Below are 26739 nucleotides of genomic sequence, written 5' to 3'. Positions count from 1 at the left end.
CTGTCATCAGTGTCTTTAATTCAGCAGGGCACAATGTACCACAAAATGGTGCAACCGAAAACAAAAATGTGCTTTCTTTTTGGACARATTCAGGTAGAAACTCCCCGTTTCAAAACGTTTTCTCCCATTCCGTGCCTACCGAACATGGCCCAGTGGTCAGTTTCTTCAGCTCAGAGTCTTTGTTCAGGGCCAGTGTCACTCACTGTCTTTCAGACTTGGAGGCTCCTCTGCAGTGGTGGAGTCTCTGTTGCTTTGCCGCCCTGTCATAATCATGTACACACCCCTCAGAAAGATAATGACAGCGATGTCTGAGAAGTAGCTTCCATAAATGGTGAACTGCAAGAAAGAGTGGAAAAGCATTAAGATTATTCCTTACTCTTCAGTCGTAGGGCTAGCAAGCAGGTCTTATTATTGTCCTGTGACACTTGAACTGTTAACTCACCTGTGGGATGATGCCCACCTGCTGTGATGATAGTCTGAAGCACCAAAGCCCCAAAGTTGTTTGCTCCGAAGATCAGTGCATATCGCTCCGTGGAGATCTCCGTAGCAAGTTGGAACCTGGAAGGAAAGGGGACACATGTTTTTCCCTCTACCAAATATTAAAGGGTAATTTTGTAACATTTCAGATCCAAAAAGGGGTCCACYTCCCAGGCCATTTAGTTTTGTTTTTAGATCCAGCTATATCCCACAATCTAAAATTAATAGAATAAATAGATCAACACCATGGGGCCGATTCAGACCCAAGTTATACGCACGCAATTGGAACTTAATTCCATTTTTATCCCCTTTCCTCTACTCCACATGTTTCAGCCAGCTATCAGGGTTCAGGTTGGAGATCACAGAAATGTAGGTTTGGTAGAGGGGTGTCTACAGATATGCTGTATTCTGACCTTGGTTTAATTTCCTCATAATTCCACCACCTTTATGCGTGATGAAACAATGAATAATGTCGAGCAACCTGTCTGTTCTAAGTGGAGCAACATCTAGGCCTACTTWATTTTTTCCAATAGAAATAGCACCATTCTCCGTGCACTGTAACTTACAAATTGATAAGCGCTAGGTAAATTATTAAGTTGTGTGGATAAGGGGATTGTAAATATATTTTACCCTATGATTGCTGGGGACAAAATTAATGTAAAACCAGTCATATGGCAGAAAACTGAAGCACATCAATTTTCCCACAGTGAGATTTATGAAATGCTGGCCTTATAACCTTCAGGGATGAATTGTGGAGACCCAAACTATAGGCTTCTGTAGCCATGCACAAATGACAGCATAGTGCCAAACCTACCGAGTTTATTTATGATTTCTACAATGTTTTAATTATATGCCTGGACTTTTCAGTTTTTTTCTCCCAATTCTTATGGTGTTAAATATTAGCCACTATCAGTAGCCATCGTCAGTTATACCAATACATTTTGAACTCACTTTAATGTTAGTTTCTTTACATTTTGTGTCATTCCATRACATCATTAGTTTACCTTTCATCTGTCACATTCGTGTGACTYTTCCTGAGGATCGCTAGCACTAGTGGATCATATTAGGCTAACGTATTACCAGCAATAATTTGGGACTATAGCCTATTTGATTCATTATGGAACGCAGACCATACTTAACAGTTTAAACCTGGAGTCTGGCGCATGGTTCACGATGACTGGACTGTTGTCATCACAGTCCCATGATTAGTGAGGATTATTAAGGTGGATTTATAAGAACATGGTTCTACTTCTATTGTACCCTTTTCTCACCTTCCAATATTTCATGAATTAAACAATTGAATATGGCAACTTTCAGGATGAATCAAACCACTATTTTTGATTCACCAATACATTTAGTGCGTAGAGGCACTGTAACCTGTTTTTTTTCCCTGTTTTTTTTCATAAATACTTCCCTAACCCTAAATAATCATCAGAGTATTTTTAAGTCTACCATTTGGTGCTGAAAAGGAGATGAATATGAGTGTGTTTACAAGGCTTTCTTTCATTGATCCCTAATATTCTGAACCGTGCATCAAAGCTGGGACCGGGAGCCTGAAAAACAGCTTCTATCTCAAGGCCATCAGACTGGTAAACAGCAATCACTAACTAAGAGAGGCTGCTGACTACATAGACTCAAATCATTGGCCACTTTAAGAAATGGATCACTACTCACTTTAAACAATGCCACTTTAATGTTTACATATCTTACATTACTCATATGTATATATTGTATCTTATACCATCTATTGCATCTTGCCTATGCCGCTCGGCCTTCGCTCATCCATATATTTATATGTACATATTCTTATTCCATCCCTTTAGATTTGTGTGTATTAGGTAGTTGTTGGGGAATTGTTAGATTACTTGTTAGATATTACTGCGCTGTCGGAACTAGAAGCACAAGCATTTCGCTACACTCGCATTAACATCTGCTAACCATGTGRATGTGACCAATAAAATTTGATTTCTCTCCATATGTTCTAGTGACTCTGTGGAGTGAATTCAAATTAAAGGTACACCAAATTTAAAGGGATGGCTATAGATAAATGTACTGAAAACCRTATTCAATGAAAACTCCATGTGAAAATGTTGGCCAGCAAGTAGGAGGGTTTTCAGTGGTTGAGTTAAATGTATTCAGTGTGTGCAAGGGAACCACGCCTGCAAAGCCCGTTATTCACCTGCATAAGGTAAGTCTGAAAAGTAACTATTAGTTTGAATCGGACCCCATGTCATTTCCAGATTTGCAGTGCTTATTTTTTCCATTAATTTGGGCATGAGGCGTGTAGTAGCTACAGTGCATTCGGAAAGTATTCAGACCCCTTGACTTTTTCCAAATGTTATGTTACAGCTATTCTAAAATATATATATTTTTTAAATTCCTCATCAATCTACACACAATACCCCATAATGATGAAGCAAAAACTGGTTTTTAGAATTTTTTGCAAATGTATAAAAAKAAAAAAAAACTATCAGATTTACATAAGTATTCAGACCCTTTACTCAGTACTTTGTTGAAGCACCTTTGGCAGCGATTACAGCCTCTAGTCTTCTTGGGTACAACGCTACAAGCTTGGCACACCTGTATGCATTTGGGGAGTTTTTCCCATTCTTCTCTGCAGACCCTCAAGCTCTATCAGGTTGGATGGGGAGCGTCGTTGCACAGCTATATTCAAGTCTCTCCAGAGATGTTTGATCGGATTCATGTCCGGGCTCTGGCTCGGCCACTGAAGGACATTCAGAGACTTGTCCCGAGGCTGCTCCTGCGTTGTCTTGGCTGTGTGCTTAGGATCATTGTCCTGTTGGAAGGTGAACCTTCGCCTCAGTCTGAGGTCCTGAGCGCTCTGGAGCAGGTTTTCATCAAGGATCTCTCTCTACTTTGCTCCGTTCATCTTTGCCTCTCCTGACTAGTCTTCTAGTCCCTGCCGCTGAAAAACAACCCAACAGCATGATGCTGCCACCCCCATGCTTCACCATAGGGATGGTGCCAGGTTTTCTCCAGACGTGACGCTTGGCATTCAGGCCAAAGAGTTCAGACTTGGTTTCATCGGACCAGAGAATCTTGTTTCTCATGGTTAGAGTCCTTTAGGTGCCTTTTGGAAAACTTCAAGCGGACTGTCATGTGCGTTTTACTGAAGAGTGCCTTCCGTCTTGCCACTCTACCATAAAGGCCTGATTGGTGGAGTGCTAAAGAGATGGTTGTCCTTCTCGAAGGTTCTCCCATCTCAACAGAGGAACTCTGGAGCTCTGTCAGAGTGACCATCGGGTTCTTGGCCACCTCCCTGACCAAGGCCCTTCTCAGTTTGGCCGAGTGGCCAGCTCTAGGAAGAGTCTTGGTGGTTCCAAACTTCTTCCATTTAAGAAGGATGGAGACCACTGTGTTCTTGGGGACCTTCATTGCTGCAGAAATGTTTTGGTACCCTTCCCCAGATCTGTGCCTCGACACAATGCTGTCTCGGCGTTCTACGGACAATTCCTTTGATCTCATGGCTTGGTTTTTGCTCTGACATGCACTGTCAACTGTGGGACCTTTATATAGACAGGTGTGTGCCTTTCCAAATCATGTCCAATCAATTGAATTTACCAAAGGTGGACGTTAGCGTCCCACATATCCCAGAGAAGTTAAACGGCAAGTGGAGGCTGCATCTCCACGTGAGGAGTGGCCCGTGATGCCCGAAGGCAAGGAACACCCTTCAGTCGGATAGGCTATCTCAATGCAATCGCAAAGCCAGTGAGACAAACACTACTTAGAAAGTGGCCTGCCAAGCGCAGCCGCGCCATAGCACACATACAGCTGAAACGATGACCGAATTCCACATAACGTGTGAACTCAACACAGACGATGGAACCGTGCCTCTCTGGCCCCTTCATGTGGAGGAAGGGATAAAGCCCATAGCTCCAGGATCCGCAACCTGCCTTTAATAGTGAGATAGTCAGGTCATGTCGACAGAGCGCACAGATCACTGACGCATTTGGAAGAGTTCGAAGCCAGTAGCAATGCTGTCTTCATTGACTTCAATGGAATCTGGGCCAATGGCTCGAATGGCGGCTTACAATAGAGCTCTGTTACCCAACCCTAGCCCAACGGCCCCGACATCATACATTGAGTTAGTGCTGTGTTAGGCCTGATTTTTCATCAATAAGAAGGGTGTGGGCAGAGCTCGAGTATCACTAAATTGATCACAAATGCTTTGAAGCTGAGCCATTTACGCATTCTCTGCTGCGCAGAACAGCAATATCTGACTAAGATCATAACATGGAGTCAGACGTGCTTCAACCTCATCAAATAGAAGACGGGAGAAATTATTTCACAGAAAATAATGTTCCTTGAGTTTTGTCGGAATTTAGAGTGACAAAGTAACTATCCGCTAACTGCTTTCTAATGTCTCTTCGTTGAGCTGCCCAAGCAGAGCCGTTGCTATGGATACTCAGACTCAGAGCCACCATGAGTAGAGRGCATGCAGAGCGAGCTGCGTGCAGGGAGCGAGTGACTGGTAGAAAGGAGCAGCTAATGGATTTACTAACAGTTATTACTAATGGTTATTTCAGATTTTGGGCAGGACCGGGCCTTAAATTTGGCAGAAGCTATTGGGGCCAGTGTAGGGTAGGGCCTGAACATTGCGGGCATGTGTAGGGCTTAAAATCTTGCTTACAAAGCTTCTCAAGCACCAAGGCCAAATCCCACTGTGGAGCCGGGGCTCGGGCCACAGGCATGAGCCGCCATGTCCCTAACAAAATATTTTTTGCCAACGAGGGGTTGGCTAAAAACAGACACCCCGCCAAATCTCTTATAAAAGGCAAAAAAACTTTACGGTGGACAGCGAACGTTGTCTGTCAAAGAGAAATTGCAGAAAAAGAGAACTCTCTCCATCCGGCAACACATAGGGTTGATCGTTTTACTGTCGCACCAGCATGTGAATAACTTTGGGGTGCAGACGCCACTCGTCGTCCCAAGGACCCTCTTGGGACTGAGACCTGCTCCTTCGTTGAGGTGGCCTGGAATGTGTAGTGATGTCAACAGGCGTAGGTGCTTGTGAGCCCACAACCACAGCGCCTCTGCCAGGAGGTGAAGCGGAGGAGACCAAACTCCTCCCTGGTGGTTGATGTAGGCCAGCGCAGTTCGATTGTCTGGCCAGACCAATACGTTGCAGTACCAGCTCCAGGAGGTTGATGTGACACTCCAATGGAGGCCACACATCTCCCAACGCCAGAGTCTGAGATGTCCTGCTCCATCCAGCCAGAGACGCGTCTGTATAGACTGGGATGTGCGAGGACACTCTGCCCATCGGCACGCCAATAGTTCAGAAGGTCAGATCCACTCTCAGAGAGTGGAGAACTACTAACAGCTGARAACGATGACGCACAGGTTCTAGTTGTAGCTGGGTGAACCACCCCTGTAGCCTGCGCATATGCAGGACCCCAGTGGGACCACAGTGTGGGCAGACGGCCTGAGCCCTAGAAGGGACAGTACCGAGTGCGCCGTCACCGTGTGTCGGATGATACCGACTGAGGGCCAACAGAATCACAGATTTTCGAGGATCCGAAATCCATGCCATCATGTTCGCAGTGTAAAACTGGAGACCCAGATAAACAATCCGCTGTTCACAGCGAAACCCAGGTGTGTGAAATTCATCACAAGCCAGGCCGTGTGTGCTATTGCCAGCTCTACTGATGAGGCGAGAACCAACAGGTCGACCAAGTAGGTCAGAATCCTAACTCCTTGGCGACGTAGAGGCTCTATAGCCACCTCCATTGATTTGGGAAAGGTACGAGGTGCTAGGTCATACCTAAAGGCACCCTTGTGTACTCATACGCTACTTCCCTGGAAGGCAAAGAGTTGAAACCTCCTGTGACACGGAAGCACTGGCACATGGAAGGGTGCTTCCTTCAGGTCGATGCTCATGCTGAAGTTTTTTGTGTCCATGTAACGGCTTTCTTCCTGGGATGAAGGAGAGGACCAAAACGCAGCGCGGCTAGTGTTCAACATGATTTAATAAAGATAATAACATGAACACTACAAGCAACAAAACAATAAATGTMYAAACCGAAAACAGTCCTATCTGGTGCAGAACACAAAGACAGGAAACAATCACCCACAAACCAACAGTGCAAACAGGCTACCTTAATATGGTTCCCAATCAGAGACAATGACATACACCTGCCTCTGATTGAGAACCATATTAGGCCAAACAACAAACCCAACATAGAAACACAAAACATAGAATGCCCACCCAGCTCACGTCCTGACCAACTAAACAAAGACTAAACAAAGGAAATAAGGTCAGGAACGTGACAGTCCATGTGAGAAAAGTCTGTTTGGCTACGCTCTTGTTCAGGACACGTAAATCCAAAATCAAATGCATGAGAAAGTAGGGCGATAAAAGCCCTTTTTTCCTCTGCTCTGGAGGAACRACTGTAATCGCCTCCTTTGCCAGGAGTTCTGCAATCTCTTTGTTCAGAGCTGCAACCTTCTCTGGAGATGCCTTCACCGTTTCCATGATCACTGCAAAGGGTGGAGGGGTACGCCTCAACTTCCAACTAGCCAGGTGGGCAGAGTACTCCCAATAATGCTTTGAAAGCGGGACAGCGCGAAGCTGAGGAGTATTCAGTAGAATTGTCTGTATTCCCCTATGGTCCTGACCGCTGCTGAATGCCGACTGTATAACAGTAYCACAGCCCAAGGAGCGCCTCCCCGAAAGGGGATCGGAGGCATCGACATGACGGTTACGTCCATAACCCCAGTGTCAGATCTCGCTGGGCCTACAGAACAAAAATCGCTGGCCCCCAGCCCCGACATAATCGGAGGCTCATGAGAACGCCGCTCAGTTGTGTGGCACAGCACAAACACTGTCCTACTCAACAGCCGCACCCCTGTATGGGGCTGTGACACCTCTGGAAAGAAAGAGTGGAAGAACCTGAGAGTTGGTCTGACTGGCATGGAAGATAGGCTCTTTTGTGACAATGTCATAGCTTGTTGAAGCCCAGTGYCGTGTGAGGTGGAGGGTGGCACCAGACAGATAGACGTTTTCCTCGTTGCTATCTGAGCCAGAGCTGAGCTGAGGAGTTTAGAGAAGTGTGTAGCTCGGGACCAGGTAGGCCGCCACAGCTTTCTCAAGTCGTAAGATGCCATTGACAATGGCTTTCTGCCGCCCCGCCACTCTAGTTAATGGCAAGTTGGCCTGGGTAGGGAGTCTCTCCATCAGTGGTTTAGTTTCAGGAACCCTCTGCATAGTTGTCCAGCGAAGGCATGGCCAGCGTAAAAAGAGCCTGTGTCTTTGCTCTCTCCATGGACCCTCCTGCATCATGTGCATATGGTATCTCGAGATGCTTTGCGGCCCCCTCAATGAGCCACAGGAATTCAGAGCGCAGAGGCAGGAGGAACAGATGAATGCATGGAGAGACCCTCAGCGTCATTTATCTCCTCAAACACTGCGGTCCCGTCACCACACTCAAATTCACCATAAGCACTCTCAACTTCCCCCCAAGCACACATGACATAGGTCATGGGGGTCTGCAGTAGCCGACAACGTTGAGTGTATTCTACATCAACAGCAGTGCTTCTCTTCAAGGCAATCTTCAGTCTCGCTGAAGAAAAAGGGAGGCTGATGGATAGGGGGTGCTCCAATATATAGGGCCAGCTGGTCTCCCATTGGCTTTAGCGCATGCATCARTTTGTTATCAGGCTGCACCGCCTAGGCAGCAGGGTAAACCAATAGGAGTGAAGCCTGTGGGGCAGCGCTCCACGATATAGAACCATCTGATTACATGTGAAGTTGCATGTGATTGTATCCATTGCTAGGTAAACAAGGTTTCTGATGACGAACTGCGCAAAATGATCCAACTGTGACCCACGTCCAGGGAAAGACCACGCAGGGAAAACCAACCCCCTAATTCAATTGGCTCCTGGATGCTTCTCTTGGACCGACCAGGGAAAACCAGCCCCTCTTTCTATTGGCTCTTGGATGCTTCTCTTTCTATTGGCCCCTGGCTACTTCCTCATTCTACGGGTCTGCAGAGTCAAATTTCACTTAGCAGCAGAACTACTACAAGAGCTTGGTTTTGAAGCCTGAGCGGGTGAGTCGGGGTCGCATTTCACTGTTTTACACAAAACATAATTGTACACTTTCATTTAWTAAAACTGATGATGAGTGTACTGTTGCTTGAATGTGTTGCATGCATGTGCTTGCTGRGACTGTCACCCCTTGACATTAGCTACACTATAGTAGCTATTTCCCACCCTGTTGCGGGACTGCAGTGCTTGGCAAACGGGAGCGAAATATACTGTGTCCAGGTGGTTTTGCCGTTCATGCTCACCCCATTGAGTAGACTGTATCATGGTGACATCTAGATGACTACCAATTAGTTATTTCTTGTGTAAACTGCTATCCCACATGAAATATAATACAGGGAAGGGCAAAAAATGGGCCACGTTACTAGCTACAGCTGGCTACACTGTGATACAGCTGTCCAGTGGGAAGCACATCAGATCCGCAGGCACCTCGATACAACATCAGTGCGCTGGTTGCTACGTTGGCAAGCGTTACCGCCGGCGACACCGTGATACAGCTGCCCAGTGGAACGCACCTCAGGTCGACAGGCATCTCAATACAACACCGGTGCACTGGTCGACATGTTATTTACCGCTGGCTACACCTCCATTAAACACTGGTGCAGTGGTCGTTATGTTAACTAACGTGCCTCCCTGGGTGGTCCATCCCTGGGCGATTCTGGCCTGGCACAGGACACGGGTCGCAGTCAGACCCAACTCGAACTGAGCACACAATGTATCATAACAGATCTATAGTGTTGTTCGCTACTCACCAAATAGGTTTGACACAGCTTCCACGCCTCCATTGTAGACTGTGAAGTTCTGGGATGGCTCTATGTGCTGCCACAGCACCTGTACATAGTTGATTGTCTGGTTATAACCACAGGTGGCCAGTGCCCACAACACTGACCAGTACAGCAGCTCCCTGGAAGATATCACCTGAGGAAGTCTCTCCACAGCTGGYTAAGAACCTGGCCGCAGCTCTTAGCTCTCAGTCCCCTCACCTGCACACATGTCCCCTCTTCCTAGGGCCTCTGGTAGCGTCCTCTGGTAGCGTCCATTTCTTGGGCGTCCATTTCTTCTGCATTTCCAGTTGTATGCCTCTCCTGACTCCATTGGAAGAACATGCTTCTCTGTGGCATAGGCACCAGGGCGATGGAGTCACCAGGGCGATGGAGATCAACACCAGGGTAAGTACCAGGATGTTGTACGCAAGTATAAATACCATGGGACCACGCAGCCGTCATACCGCTCAGAAGAGACGCGTTCTGTCTCCTAGAGATGAACGTTCTTTGGTGCAAAGTGCAAATCAATCCAGAACAACAGCAAAGGACTTGTGAAGATGCTGGAGGAAACAAAAAGTATCAATATCCATAGTAAAACAAGTCCTATATCGAAATAACCTGAAAAGGCTCTCAGCAAGGAAGAAGCCACTGCTCCAAAACCGCCATTAAAAAGCCAGAGTACGGTTTGCAACTGCACATTGGACAAAGATTGTACTTTTTGGAGAAATGTCCTCTGGTCTGATGAAACAAAAATATAACTGTTTGGCCAAATGACCATCGTTATGCTTGGAGAAAAAAGAGGGAGGCTTGCAAGCCGAAGAACACCATCCCAACCGTGAAGCACGGGGTGGCAGCATCATGTTGTGGGGGTGCTTTGCTGCAGGAGGGACTGGTGCACTTCACAAAATAGATGGCATCATGAGGATCGAAAATGATGTGGATATGTTGAAGCAACATCTCAAGACATCAGTCAGGAAGGTAAAGCTTGGTTTCAAATGGTCTTCCAAATGGACAATGACCCCAAGCATACTTCCAAAGTAGTTCAAAATGGCTTAAGGACAACAAAGTCAAGGTATTGGAGTGCCATCACAAAGCCCGACCTCAATCCCATAGAACAATTGCGGCAGAACTGAAAAAGTGTGTGCGAGCAAGGAGGCATAAAACCTGACTCAGTTACACCACTCTGTCAGGAGAATGGGCCAAAAATTCACCCAACTTATTGTGCGACGCTTGTGGAAGGCTACCCGAAACGTTTGACCCAAGTTAAACAATTTAAAGGCAATGCTACCAAATACTAATTGAGTGTATGTACACTTCTGACCCACTGGGAATGTGATGAAAGAAATAAAAGCTGAAATAAATCATTCTCTCTACTATTATTCTGACATTTCACATTCTTAAAATAAAGTGGTGATCCTAACTGACCTAAGACTGGACATTTTTACTCAGATTAAATGTCAGGAATTGTGAAAAACTGAGTTAAATGTATTGGCTAAGGTGTATGTTAACTTCTGACTTCAACTGTATCTCATCTACAATTAAACAAGTTTCTTGGAACTACCAGGCCTTTACGATTCAACCAAAAGTGGCTGAAGTGAAATGTTACAATTGACCTAGGAGTTTGATTATATGCGATAGGCTGTGGTTAACCTTTCTAGCCCAGGGGTTCCGCTAGCGGAACACCCACAACATTCCGCTGAAAAGGCAGCGCGCGCGAAATTCAAAAATATTTTTTAGAAATATGTAACTTTCACACATTAACAAGTCCAATACAGCAAATGAAAGATAAACATCTTGTTAATCTACCCATCATGTCCGATTTTTAAAATGCGAAAATACAACTATATTTTATGTTAGATCACCACCAAATCCAAAAAACACACAGCCGTTTTTCCCAGCCAAAGATAGAGTCACAAAAGCAGAAATAGAGATAAAATGAATCACTAACCTTTATAATCTTCATCAGATAACACTCATAGGACATCATATGTTACACATACATTATGTTTTGTTCGATAATGTGCATATTTATATCCACAAATCTTGGTTTACATTGGCGCCATGTTCAGAAATGCCTCCAAAATATCCGGAGTAATTACAGAGAGCCACGTCAAATAACAGAAATACTCATCATAAAGAAGAAAGATACATGTTTACATATACAGTGGGGAGAAACAAGTATTTGATACACTGCCGATTTTGCAGGGTTTCCTACTTTACAAAGCATGTAGAGGTCTGTCATTTTTATCATAGGTACACTTCAACTGTGAGAGACGGAATCTAAAACAAAAATCCAGAAAATCACATTGTATGATTTTTAAGTAATTAATTTGCATTTTATTGCATGACATAAGTATTTGATCACCTACCAACCAGTAAGAATTCCGGCTCTCACAGACCTGTTAGTTTTTCTTTAAGAAGCCCTCCTGTTCTCCACTCATATGATACGCATGTATTTAACTGCACCTGTTTGAACTCGTTACCTGTATAAAAGACACCTGTCCACACACACTCAATCAAACAGACTCCAACCTCTCCACAATGATGCCAAGACCAGAGAGTGTGTAAGGACATCGGGATAAATTGTAGACCTGTACAAGGCTGGGATGGGCTACAGGACAATAGCCAAGCAGCTTGGTGAGAAGGCAACAACTGTTGGCACAATTATATAGAAAATGGAAGAAGTTCAAAATGACGGTCAATCACCCTCGTCTGGGGCTCCATGCAAGATCTCACCTCGCTGGGGCATCAATGATCATGAGGAATGTGAGGGATCAGCCCAGAACTACACGGCAGGACCTGGTCAATGACCTGAAGAGAGCTGGACCACAGTCTCAAAGAAAACCATTAGTAACACACTACGCCGTCATGGATTAAAATCCTGCAGCGCACGCAAGGTCCCCTGCTCAAGCCAGCGCATGTCCAGGCCCGTCTGAAGTTTGCCAATGACCATCGGATGACCAGAGGAGGAATGGGAGAAGGTCATGTGGTCTGATGAGACAAAATAGAGCTTTTTGCTCTAAACCCACTCGCCTCGTTTGGAGGAATAGAAGGATGAGTACAACCCCAAGAAACACCATCCCAACCGTGAAGCATGGAGGTGGAAACATCATTCTTTGGGGATGCTTTTCTGCAAAGGGGACAGGGACTGCACCGTATTGAGGAGGATGGATGGGGCCATGTATCGCGAGATCTTGACCAACAACCCTCCTTCCCTCAGTAAGAGCATTGAAGATGGGTCGTGGCTGGGTCTCTCAGCATGACAACGACCTGAAACACACGACCAGGGCAACTAAGGAGTGGCTCCGTAAAGAAGCATCTCAAGGTCCTGGAGTGGCCTAGCCAGTCTCCAGACCTGAACCCAATAGAAAATCTTTGGAGGACCGAACAGTCCGTATTGCCCAGGACAGCCCCGAAACCTGAAGGATCTGTGAGAAGGTTCTGTATGGAGGAGTGGGCCAAAATCCTGCTCTGCAGTGTGTGCAAAAATTACAGACCTCTACATGCTTGAAGTAGGAGAAACCTGCAAAATTGTCAGTGTATCAAATACTTGTTCTCCCCACTGTAATTAAAGATACACTTGTTCTTAATGCAACCGCTGTGTCAGATTTAAAAAAAAAACTTCCTGTTCCACAATAAAAGTGTTGTTTTGTTCGATAATGTCCATTACTAGTGTCCAATTAGCTACTTTTGCTAGCACGTTTAGTTCACATGTCCAAACGCTGGCGCCGGTCCAGGCGAACTTGGACGAAAACTTAAAAAAGTTATATTCCAGGTCGAATAAACTGGTCAAATTAAGTAGAGAATCAATCTTCAGGATGTTATCATATATATCCAATAACGTTCCAACCGGAGCATTCGTTTTTGTCTACAGAGTAATGGAACACATGGCCATGTCATGACTAGCGCGCATGACCAGGAACTAGCATTCTGCCAGACCACTGACTCAAATAGCTGCCATCCGGCCCCACATCACACTAGAGGCTTCATTCCACGTTCTACTGACTGTTGACATCTAGTGGAAGGTGTAGGAAGTGCGAACAGATCCATATCTTACTGGGATGTGAATAGACGATGAGTTTAACATCAACCAGCCCCAGAATTTCCACTTCCTGTTTGGAAGTTTGCCTGCCATATGAGTTCTGTTATACTCACAGACATAATTCAAACAGTTTTAGAAACTTCAGAGTGTTTTCTATCCAATAGTAATAATAATATGCATATATTAGCATCTGGGACAGAGTAGGAGGCAGTTCACTATGGGCACGCGATTCATCCAAAGTGAAAATGCTACCCCCTATCCCTAAACAGTTTTAAGACGGATTGAAGTGGATTTAGAAAGTGACGTCAATAAGGGATCATAGCGTTCACCTGGATTCACCTGGTRAGTCTGTCATGGAAAGAGCAGGTATTTACAATGTGTTGTACACTCAGTGATGCTGTTATAATACCCAAACATTTGTATTAAAAAAATATTTGTTAAACCAGGATGTGATGTAAACTGAGTGTACAAAACATTAAGAACACCTTCCTAATATTGAGTTGTACTCCCCTTTGCCCTCAGAACAGCCTCAGTTAGTCAGGGCATGGATAAGGTGTCAAATGGATAAGGTGTCAAATGGATAAGGTGTCAAAAATGATTCCCATAGTTGTGTCATGTTGACTGGATGTCCTTTGGGTGTGGACTATTCTTGATACACACAGGAAACTGTTGAGTGTGAAAACCCAGCAGCATTGCAGTTCTTGACACAAACRGATGCGCTTGGTAGACTACCATCCTGTTCAAATCACTTAAATATTTTGTCTTGCTCATTCACCCACTGAATGGCACACACACAATCCATGTCTCAATTGTCTCAAGGCTTAAAAATCCTTCTTTAACCCGTCTCTTCTCCTTCATCTATACTGATTGAAGTGGGTTTAGAAAGTTATATCAGTAAAGGATCAAAGCTTTCACCTGGTCAGTCTGTCATGGAAATAGGTGTTGATAATGTTTTGCATACTCAGTGTATGACAGGATTGGATGTTTATTTTTTTAATGATTTTAGTCATTTAGCAGACACTCTTATCCTTAGCGACTTACAGGAGCAATTACGGCTAAGTGCCTTGCTTAAAAGCACATCAGCAGGTTATTCACCAAATCGGCCCGGGGATTCAAACCGCTCTTAACTGCTAGGCTACCTGCTACTCTATGCATGCAATGCCAATGTTGTTTGACTTGTTTGTGTATCAGCTCATTTGCTTGACCTAATCTCACTGCAACACTTCGTCCATGTTGCTTGACAGGCYTTTTCAAAGAACCTTTAGTCAGGGTGAGCTTCGCGACCTTATCAAACTTCCTGGTAGTTTGACACAACGGTGGATAACAGTTACCAGAATAACTTATTTACTTGACACTCATACCTTATTGACCTTTAAAAACATTCAGTGGAACTCACAGGGAGGGGTTGGGGCATGTCTTTCAAACTTCCAAAATATCATTTTTTATTTTACTTTGTATTAGAACATTGAAATGTACAAAAGTAAGGCTACAATTTATATGATGACATTAAAGTGATAGTTCAGCTTTGGACATATTTAGATATTTGTTTCCTTACCTTGAAAGCAGTCTACTGGAAAAGTCTGAGTGACTGCAATCCACACTCACTGACTGCAAGACCCCGCCCCCCCACACACACACACAGTTACCCTGCACCCCACCTCCCAATGGACATGTCTCATTGTTAATAAATAAATATGCCTAAATATGTATATATTATTCTTTTTTTATTACTGTTTCATTCACTTCTCACTTCCCCCTCCCCTAATAGCCCCCATACCCGACAGACTTCATTCACCCTGCCCCCAACACCCAACGGTCATTTATAACTGCTACTGTTGTAAATGTGTATATATTATTATTATGTCTCATTCTCTTTTTATTTATGTTATTTTTACCTGCACTGTTGGAGCCCGGAGAACAAGATTTTCACTGTACCCTATAATTACATCTGTGTCCCTATACAAGTGACTAATAAGCTCATCCAATCTAAACCTTTCACAACAGTCTGACTATGAACATCTGTATGAAAACCAAATCAAAAAAACATTAAAAAACAACTGATGATGCAATATGAAAAGAAATTGGTGGAGGAGATTAATCATAAACGTAAATTGAGAAACTTTTGTTTGATTAAGAGCGAATTCATGTGTGACAGAAGGTTATGTACACCCTACAGCCGGAGATCACTATGTGCACAGGTAAGAACATGGATATTGCGCCTGTGTGTGTAAACAGGCTGGTATTGTGGTGAAATAGTATAGGAGAGACTTTGTAACTACTGTGACCTCAAAGAGGTAGAGAATGAAATTCACTCAATACTCTATTGCCCTTTAAAACATGATTTACGTGTCTTTCTATTCCAGAAAGCCCACCAGGTATACCCTGGCATTATGTGGCTGAGCYACGATGAAAATGTTATATAAACCTAGAATTGAATTACATATTTAGTTATAGGCGTATATCAAGTCCATGTACGTATGGATTGTGCATAGGCTTATACAGCTTTCACATTTTAATTATTTCTTGGGGCCCGAATGTGTTTAAATRGTTTTTTTCAGTTTCATTCACCTGTATTTATACATCTGTATTTATTTKTTTTTGTTTTTGCTCRTTAAAGGTAGTTGTTTTTGCCTAGACAACCTTGTAATCATGTTGATTCTTTGTATGCGGTGCACACTGCACAGCACACCAGAGGACTCTTTGTAAGAATCATTGTCATTTTCTTTTAAAGTGTCAATTGATCCTGTAACGGATGGGTCGCCAACTGACAATTTGACACTYAAATAAAACATMAAWTCAATCATTCAGGTMTTTCACTGTTCATGTGTRTGATTGTTTKATTTAGGTAGTTGCAAGTGTTTGTGTGTTCTTGGCTTTTGAGTGGTTTCAAATAGGATCACACCACCAGCATGGTTATAGTTTGTGGGCTGGTATAGGGATGTGTGTGTAAGTTGTCTAGGTAGTTGTGTCAGCTGACTAAAGATGTCAGATGTTCTCTCTATAGATGAAGAAGAAGAAGAGGGGAAGGGGGGGGGTGGCTGGAACTCAATATTAGGAAGATGATCTTAATGTTTTGTAGACACCAGAAACTGTTGAGCGTGAAAACCCAGCAGCGTTGCAGTTCTTGACACAAAAGGTGCGCCTGGCACCTACATGTACTATCATACCCCGTTCAAAGACACTTAATTATTTTGTTTTGCCCATTCACCCTTCGAATGGCACACATACACAATACATGTTTAAATTGTCTCAAGGTTTAAAAAACCTTCTTTAAGCATCTACATTGTTTGAAGTGGGTTTAACAAGTGACATTAATAAGGGGTCATAGTGTTCACCTGGATTCACCAGGTGTTCTTAATGTTTTGTACACTCTGTGTATGTTTGGCAGAAGGATTAGGATATATTTCCCAATAGGATGTGGAATCAGTATCAACATGTTTTTTTGTACATTGTCCTTGTGGCTTGGTGAGCTACATGTATAAAAGTGTTCCTCTTTCTCAAGCTGAACAGAACCTACAGACTACCACCTGTGATTCCTCTGACAGGAAAAGATTACCATGGAGAAGTTGGCCATCCTTCTGCTTCTGAGTGCTGCCATTGCACTGGGCGACGCAAACCTGGCCCAGCTCCTTGGTTTAGAACCCTTACTGAAGACTAAGGTGGAACAGACTCCTCCTGCCGAGGCTCACGTGGCAGTAGTGCAGGAGGGGATAAAGGAAAGTTCATGTCCCTCAGACTGGTACACATATGGATCACACTGTTTCAAGTTTGTCAGCATTCAGCAATCATTCGTAGATTCGGAGCAAAACTGTTTGGCACTTGGTGGAAACCTAGCATCTGTGCATAGCCTTTTAGAGTACCAGTTTATGCAAGCACTGACAAAGGATACCAATGGCCACCTACATAGCACCTGGCTTGGAGGTTTTGATGCAATCAAGGAGGGCACATGGATGTGGTCAGATGGGTCCAGATTTGATTACACTAACTGGGACACCGATGAYCCCAATAACGCTGGAGAAGGAGAGGACTGTCTGCATATGAACGCTGKAAGTGCGAAGCTCTGGTWTGACGTGCCCTGTGAGTGGAAGTTTGCATRTCTCTGTTCCAGAAGAATGTAGGCTAGGAAATGCCACAGCTACTTSKCCTCCACCTCCAGGGGTSAACAGTCTACACTTCAATAATCAAACCAAGATCTGCCACTCACTGCAGCTCACCAACATGACAAATAAAACCTGTATTCACAAAAAAAGCTAGCCACCTATCTAATAATTAGCTAACGAGCCATATCTAACAGTTAAAAATAATGACAGAGGAATTTACAAGAAACAGCAAACAGAAAACATGTAGCTATCGAAGAAACAGTCTTTGAAGCTCAATGCAGACTTTTATACTAAGTCATTATCTGCTGTTAGCTAGCTACTGTTAGCTACTGTTAGCTAGCTACTGTTTAGGTAGGCTAACATTTATGTTTAACTAACATTAGCTAAGCTTGTGATGAAACTGTGTGATGTTGCTAATTCTGATTTTGAAATTAAAGATACATACATACAGAATTGTTTTAGTTWTTTTTTTTTGCTAATGCTTGACAAGTTGTCATGCCGCATTAATAAGTCAATGGTATATGTGCGATTTGTACCAACTGTACAATGAGTCTCACAAAGACACTTAGCTAATTAACATTAATGTAACACTGTCTTCCATAGTAAAAAAGAAGGGTCATTGAAATGTTTGTTATTGATGTTATGATTTTGAAACTGATATTTGGATGAAAATAAATTACATTAACAAACTTCCATTTGATCTTTTAGGAATTTCATATTGACCAAAAACCCTTATTTGACCAGCATTTAATATACAGTGCTGTGAAAAAGTATTTGCACTCTCTCTAATTTTCTAAATTTTTGCATATTTTTGATACTGAACGTCATCAGATCTTCAACCAAAACATAATATTAGATAAAGAGAACCTGAGTGAACAAATAAACAACAGATAAACAACAGTTGCATACTTATTTTATTTCGGGGCCCCGTTTTGACTTGGTGGGAGATATATCGGCGTGCCCTTGGGCGGGGCTCTTGACTCTGGTTGCTCCTATGGGTCGCTCTGGACAGGAGACGGTTAGATGACAGAATGTAATGTAAATATTGAGCTGCTTCACTACAGGTAGATAGTATGTTTTAATAATAAATACAAATAATAGTAAAAACCACCACACTACCAGCACCATGCTTGACCGTTGGTTTAAGGTTCTTACTGTGAAATGGAATGTTTGGTTTTTTGCCAGGCATTATGGGACCCATGCTGTGCAAAAAGTTATACTTTTGACTCATCTGTCCATAGAACATTCTTRCAAGAMTCTTGATGATCATCCAGGTGCTTTTTAGCAAATTTGTGTCAACGTTTTGGACGAGATGGGTCCCATTTATGTCTGGCGAAAACRAAACACTGCATTCCACAGTAAGAAACTTATACCAACGGTCAAGCATGYTGGATGTCGTGTGATGGGTTGGGGATGCTTTGCTGCCTCAGGACCTGGACGACTTCCCTTAATAGACGGAACCATGAATTCTGCTCTGTATCGGAGTATTCTACAGCTGATGCACAGCTGGTTCATGCAGCAAGACAATGATCCAAAACACACAATCATGAAAAAGCAACGAATTTGAAGTTTTGGAATGGCCTAGTCAAAGTTCAGACCTAATCCCAATTGAGATGCTATGGCAGGACTTGAAACGAGCAGTTCATGCTTGAAATGTCGCTGAGAAATGTCGCTGAGTTAAAACAGTTCTGCATGCAAGAGTGGGCCAAAATTCCCCCACAGCGACGTGAGACTGATCAACAAATATAGGAAGCATTTGGTTCCAGTCATTGCAGCTAAAGGTGGAACAACCAGTTATTGAGTGTAAGGGGGAAATTGCCTTTTCACACAGGGGAATTGGGTGTTACATAACTTTGTTAATTAAATAAATAAAATAAGTATATATTTTTTCGTTATTTGTAAATTCACGTTCCCTTTATCAAATATTAGGTTTTGGTTAAAGATCTGTTAACATTCAGTATAACAAATATGTAAAAATAGAGACAATCAGAAAGGGGGCAAATACTTTTTCAAGGCACTGTAGGTTATTTATATTAGCATACAAAAGTATGAATTTGACCTTATTTAAAAAAATGTTAAGGTATTCTTTTAGTTGTACTGCTAAAATTGTTGTAAAGAAGCGACATTTTATATCATTATGTGAATGTGTCTAAATACCATGTAAGGTTTTAAGTACTGCGTTACAACTAACTCCCCACTAGCCTGTAATGATCTAAATCTTGTGAGAAAATACAACAATAATTATTGTCATCAACTATACAAACGGAGAGAGGCGGCAATGATATTATTTTAGGGTCTAATTTTTGACAATAAAACAAAAGATAATTGATGGATTTAAATGAACTTCTTAGGCTTGTAGAGACACTAACCAAGCATTAACACAGTGGATAACATTCAATTATCATACTGTTACAACTGACCCTGTGTTACTTTGTTCCCTGGTGTCCTCATAGATATAGTGCTGTTCAAAATCTCAAGAGTGCGGGAATGGCATTTTATTGACATTTCAGTACTGTAGTAGCTTACCTGTTCCACTGTCAGGTTTTTGTCTGAACCTGTCAGGTATGAGAAAAGGTTCTAAGGGTTTCACAGTACTGAAGAACCCATAGATGCACAACAGAGTGGTGGGATAGCCCCATCCTGTCCTCCACCGCTTTACAGCCTTCATTCTCACAGATTCACAGAGATTGTCACCACACAACTTCAAAACTTCAAAGCTTTACCTGTCCAGATGAGTCAGATTTAGCTGTGTTACCTGTCCAGGGTTATCGGCTCCCTACTACAATACTATAGTAGTAGCGTACTAACCTCAGGTTGTTTGTGTAATCGCTGAGCTCCGTCTGTCAATCAACAACTTTCTCAAAGGGCACTACTTCTGGTCTACTGACACACCCTCCACCTCCAAATTGATCCTGCTCCAGAGTACAGGCCTCGGTGTAACGCTCAATCCCTCGATGATAAACGCGAATCCGACCATCACCCCTGGTGAGACAAAACCGCGACTCGTCAGTGAAGAGCACTTTTTGCCAGTCCTGTCTGGTCGAGTGACGGTGGGTTTGTGCTCATAGACAACGTTGTTGCCGGTGATGTCTGGTGAAGACCTGCCTTAAAACAGGCCTACAAGCCCTCAGTCCAGCCTCTGTCAGCCTGTTGCGGACCGTCTTAGCACTGATGGAGGGATTGTGCGTTCCTGGTGTAACTCGGGCAGTTGTCTGCAGTCATCTGCAGTCCTCATGCCTCCTTGCAGCATGCCTAAGGCACGTTCACACAGATGAGCAGGGACCCTGGGCATCTTTCTTTTGTTGTTTTTCAGAGTCAGTAGAAAGGCCTCTTTAGTGTCCTAAGTTTTCATAACTGRGACCTTAATTGCCTACTGTCTGTAAGCTGTTAGTGTCTTAATGACCGTTCCACAGGTGCATGTTCATTAATTGTTTATGGTTCATTGAACAAGCATGGGAAAGTGTTTAAACCCTTTACAACCCTTTTCTGTGAAGTTATTTGCACATTTGTGGCCTGCTGGAGGTCATTTTGCAGGGCTCTGGCAGTGCTCCTCCTTGCACAAAGGCGGAGGTAGCGGTCCTGCTGCTGGGTTGTTGCCCTCCTACGGCCTCCTCCACGTCTCCTGAATGTACTGGCCTGTCTCCTGGTAGCGCTTCCATGCTCTGGACACTACGCTGACAGACACAGCAAACCTTCTTGCCACAGCTCGCATTGATGTGCCATCCTGGATGAGCTGCACTACCTGAGCCACTTGTGTGGGTTGTAGACTCKGTCTCATGCTACCACTAGAGTGAAAGCACCGCCAGCATTCAAAAGTGACCAAAACATCAGCCAGGAAGCATAGGAACTGAGAAGTGGTCTGTGGTCACCACCTGCAGAACCACTCCTTTATTGGGGGTGTCTTGCTAATTGCCTATAATTTCCACCTTTTGTCTATATCCATTTGCATAACAGCATGTGAAATTTATTGTCAATCAGTGTTGCTTCCTAAGTGGACAGTTTGATTTCACAGAAGTGTGATTGACTTGGAGTTACATTGTGTTGTTTAAGTGTTCCCTTTATTTTTTTGAGCAGTGTATAAATATATATGATGGGATATATAGAAATTATGGACAAAATATGGATATACTATGTAAGATTTCTGTAGAATACTTAGGATAGAATAGTATATTTACAGCAATAGTTAATAGGGTAGGCCTTGACTAGAATACAGTATATACATAAAAAACGGTATTAAAGTAACCATTATTAAAGTAACCAATGTCCCATGGCTATGTACATAGGGCAGCAGCCTCTAAGGTGCAGGGTTGTGTACCGGGTGGTAGCCGGCTAGTGACAGTGACTAAAGTTCAGGGCAGGTACCGAGCGGAGGCAGACTGGTGGTGGCTATTTAACAGTCTGATGGCCTTGAGATAGAAGCTGTTCTTCAGTCTCTTGGTCCCAGCTTTGATCCTCCACCGACCTCGCCTTCTGGATGGTAGCGGGTGGAAAAGCTGTGGCTCGGGTGGCTGAGGTCCTTCATAATCTTCTTGGCCTTCCTGTGACACCCAGTGCTGTAGATTTCCTGGAGGGCAGGAAGTGTTTCCCWGGTGATCTGTTGGGCAGACAGCACTACCCTCTGGAGAGTCCTGCGGTAGCGGACAGTGCAGTTGCCGCACCAGGCGGTGATACAGCCCGAAAGGATGTACTTTACTTTACTGACTTTATTGTTTTGTAATACATTTTGTTGCAATGTCATGTGCATGTTTAAAGTGGTGTTTAAATACAAAACGAATTGACAATACAACTTTCATAACAGTTACATACCAATAAAAAGAGACTAGCCTGCTGGCCTTACTGGGTCGATAGGAACATTAGCCCGAGCTATTTAGGATGGATATCACAAATTATTGTCTAGTTCTGTTTTTCCTGCCGAGGGGTGCCCTATTCCTGCACCCAGAGGGGAYTAGTTCAAAGTCCGGGTACAGGGGGTGGCTTGGGTCTAAAATGATTTTGTGCAGAGGGCCCTGACCTTAAATATCMTATCCAGGCCTGTATGTTTGACTCCAAGTACCTTGCTTGCTGTGGTGATAATCCTTCTCAGCATATTTCTCTGGCTGACAGTGGCATTGCCAAACCAACAAACAATACAAAAAGTTTAAATAATCTCAATAAAAGATTCAGTATAGTACAGTCAACATTAAAAGATCCCAGCTTTTTGAGAAAGTACAGTCTCTGACTCTTTTTGTAGATCAGGTCTGCACATTTACTCTACTGGAGCTTATTGTCCAAGAGGACACCCAGATATTTGTATTCCTCTACAATCTCTATGTTCTGACCTCTGATAGATGTTGTAGAGGTAGGTGTTGTATGCTTCCTGAAGTCTATGCACATCTCTTTGGTCTTGTTGGTATTGAGGACCAAGTGTGATTTGTTACACCACTATACASTCATTTAGGACCGGGCCATGGTGTTCCTCGTCAGCATGCAACAGGCTGATCAAGGCAGTGTCATCAGCGAACTTAACGAGGTGTCTGTCAGGATGGGAACTAGTACAACTATTGGTGTACAAGATGTACAGAAGMGGGGACAAAACACATTCCTGAGGAGAGCCTGTGTTTGTGGTGCGTATGTCCGACACGTAGGGACCTATTTTGACCCACTGTGACCTCTGGCTCAGGAAGTGCAACAGCCACAAAACCAGCCCCCCATCTAAGGAGTAGTCCCTAATGAATCTCTGTGCCAGAATGTAAGGCTGGATTGTGTTGAAGGCAGAAGAAAAGTCATGGGATTTGGCACCCTCTAGATCTCTATAGACCATGTCGAAGAGAGTAAGAATGGCATCATCAACTCCTCTGCTGGGCTGATAGGCAAACTGAAACGGGTCGAGGAGCTTCTGGGTGGCGCTGTACACAATGCTGTATCTGTAGAATTTTATGAATGTCTTCTGTGCCAAGCCACATTTCTTCAGCCTCCTGAGGTTGAAAAGGCYCTGTTGAGCCTTCTTCACCACACTGTCTGTGTGGGTGGACCATATCAGATTGTCAGTGATGTGTACACCGAGGAACATGAAGCTTTTCACCTTCTCCACTGCTAATGTTGAATCAACATGGAAAACTTATTGGATTTGCAAAAAGGGCATTTCATAGTTTTTTTTACCCAACTTTTAACCTAAGCTTGGTGACATTTGTTGTTGATTTAAGTTTGAATTCACATTTAGTTGACAACTCAACCAAATGTAAATCAAAACTAGAGGTTGAACGTCTATGCCCAGTCAGTGTCAACTTTTATTTTGATTATAAATACAAGTATACAGAGCAACATGACGTTAGAATTTAAAGTAAAAGTTTGGTGAGACACCTTGRCCTCATCAGTTTTGACCAGATTATTGTCTGTGGCCAGAACCGGTCAGATAATAACACTTCTACTTTGGGTTCTTCTTTTTYGTCCACTGCATGTTCAAGCTTGCAGGGTGTACACAGGGTTGGGCTTGGAGGCTCCTCTGCAGTGGTGGAATCTCTGTTGCTTTACCGCCCTGTGTACACACCCCTCAGAAAGAAAATGACAGCGATGGCTGAGAAGTAGCTTCCATAAATGGTGAACTGCAAGAAAGAGTGGAAAAGCATTAAGATTYTTCTTCAGTTACACAGTTCAGATAAAAAATAAAATACTTTTTGAATGAACCAGATACTTAATATTGTTGTATTCCTTTTTTTGGTCAAAGATCCAGGACAGTTCATAACATCCAAGGCAAAAGTCCAAGGTACCTATTCCTAACTTTGGATTATGACACTGGGGTTGTGGTGGAAAAGTTGGGATCTAATGGTTTGTAGGGACTTGCCTCCTTTGACACTTGAACCTTAATCTRACCTGTGGGATGATGCCCAGGCTGAGCCCCATGCCATCCACCACAATGGATGTGATGATAGTCTGAAGTACCAAAGACCCAAAGATTGTTTGCTCCAAAGATCAGTGCTTATCTCTCCGTAGAGAGGTCAGTAGCAATTTGGAACATGGGAGGAAATGGTCACGTTTGTTCTTGCTTAATGATCATTCWAGMTTGGCACCTACATTTTTCTAATGGCAGTAACTCACAAACTCACATGGCAAATATGATAAGGCCCCCAGGCCAGAGAAAGAGCCCAGGAACAACTCTCCCCACTGGGKCCAGTCCACTTTAAGTACATATTAGTAGTATGACTGCAGATTGACTGTTGATGATAWTGGTTTATTAATMCCAGACAAACATCTACAAATACCCAATTGTCATGTGTACTCCAACAGTTGGTGCTTCAATACTCACCAAACCGGTAGGACACAGCTTCCACCCCTCCGTTGTAGATTGTGACTTTCTGGGATGGCTGTATGTGCTCCCACAACACCTGTACATAGTTGATTGCCTCATTGTAGCCACAGGTAGCTAGTACCCACCACACTGACCAGTACAGCAGTGCCCTGGTGGAGTAGCACTGGAGAAAGTCTTTCCAACAGCAGCAGGAAAACTTGGCTGCAGCTCCTAGCCCTCACTGGCCCCTCAGTGGACACATCACCTGCACACCTGTCCCCTCCTTCTGGGGTCTGTGGTGGTTCACTTTGACTCTGATGGAAGAACATGGGCAGGAAGAGGGAAGTCACCAGGTCAATGGAGATCATCACCAGATTAAGTACCAAGATGTTATTGTTGTAAGACATGAGGCTGAAACAGACCAGCAGCTGTCCCAGCACAGAGCCCACCTTGTAGCCTAGCAGCTGTACACTACGGCAGTAGGATGTAGCCTTGCTGTAGTGTTTCATGTCCACTATGCTGTAGATGTATGAGAAGTAGGCCACCTCACAGGCCGACTTCACGCCATAGAAGAACTGCATCGCCTTAAAGGCTGCCACCACCTGCACCAATAGCATCATRGCCCAGGTTATGAAGAGGTTGATGCACTGAAACACCARGACGGGCTTGTAGCGCAGCCAATCGGTGAGCAGGAAGACTGGCACCATCACAGCCAGGTAGGAGTAGGTCCACACAGGGTAGATCTCGTTGGTCACCTCAGTTASAGTGCAACACTGCTGTCTGTTTGGGAGGTTGCAACATTCAGATGGAAAATTAATTGATTGATTGTAGCGACCTTAACCCAACCTTAACCCAACATCTAGTGAGCGATGCCGCGACCTCATCAAAAGGTTCAGATCTCTTGCCGTAAAGGCTAAGGTGTTGGGTTGACAGCCACAAGTTCACAAGTTCAAACTACTTCCTGACCTGTTGCTGCCATCAAAAACATGTGGAAAAGTGTGAGCATTGTCACGCCCTGACCTTAGAGATCCTTTTTATGTCTCTATTTTGGTTGGTCAGGGCGTGAGTTTGGGTGGGCATTCTATGTCTGGTGTTCTTTGTTGTCCTTGTTTTGTATTTCTACGTGTTTGGCCTGGTATGGTTCCCAATCAGAGGTAGCTGTCTATCGTTGTCTCTGATTGAGAACCATACGTAGGTAGCCTGTTCCCACCTGTGTTTGTGTGTGGTTATTTTCTGTTTAGTGTTTGTTGCACCTTTCAGAACTGTTCGTTGGTCGTTTTGTTGTTTTTGTTCGCGTATTCATCATTATTAAAAGTATTATGGATACGTACCACGCTGCACTTTGGTCCTCCTCTCCTTCTCCCGACGACGTTCGTTACAAGCATTTTCTCCCTTGATTTTCCTTTTCTTTATCAAGCTGGTAGGTAATAAAGTGGTCAATAACATGGTTATATTACTGATGAAGTTGTAAAGGCACGAATACACAATGAAGGAAATCGTTACACCCCTCTAAAGATAGTATAAGAGCATGAATACAATGCATTGAAATGTTTGTCCTGAAGCCTACTGTACCTGTTCCACCATCAGGTTTTTGTTTGGACCAGTCAGGTAAGGGTAGATGAAGGGTACAAGAGGTTTCACTGTATCGAAGAACCCATAGATGCACAGCAGAGTGGTGGGATAGCCCRATCCTGCCCTCCACCGCTTCACAGCCTCCATCCTCACAGATCCACAAACAGCGATAGCCACTATTATCACCCACACACATTTTTATACTTTATACAAAAAGCAGGTTTAACYCTTTACCTGATCAGGTTAGTCTGCTCTCACACACTACCCTTAATCCAGCCTGAATCTAGTCCCCATACGGAAGTCACCTTGGTTTGTTTGTGTAATCACTGAGCTCAGTCTGTCAATCAACAACCTGCTCAATAAATGTATGCAATAACTAAAACATTAGATAGRGCAAATTTAACATGGCCATGCCTATCAATTGAAAACCCCTTATCTTTTGGATGACTTAAA

General features: G+C 43.7%; 1 protein-coding gene and 1 pseudogene across 1 annotated transcript; one reads left to right on the top strand and one right to left on the bottom strand.

Moving 5' to 3' along the window:
- Nucleotide 1: 1 nt before the first annotated feature.
- LOC111949767 (thiamine transporter 1-like) lies at nt 2-26528 on the bottom strand (annotated as a pseudogene).
- On the top strand, nt 16835-17700 carry LOC111949332 (ladderlectin). The gene has a single exon (XM_023966409.3). It carries the CDS (start codon nt 16908-16910, stop codon nt 17466-17468), a length of 561 nt encoding a protein of 186 aa, XP_023822177.1. The 5' UTR covers nt 16835-16907; the 3' UTR covers nt 17469-17700.
- Nucleotides 26529-26739: the final 211 nt, after the last annotated feature.

Source organism: Salvelinus sp. IW2-2015, linkage group LG22, assembly GCF_002910315.2.
Source record: "Salvelinus sp. IW2-2015 linkage group LG22, ASM291031v2, whole genome shotgun sequence".
In the NCBI taxonomy this organism is placed as follows: domain Eukaryota; kingdom Metazoa; phylum Chordata; class Actinopteri; order Salmoniformes; family Salmonidae; genus Salvelinus; species Salvelinus sp. IW2-2015.
Note: the sequence above shows the minus strand (reverse complement) of the source record. Positions and strands in the feature narration are given on the sequence as shown.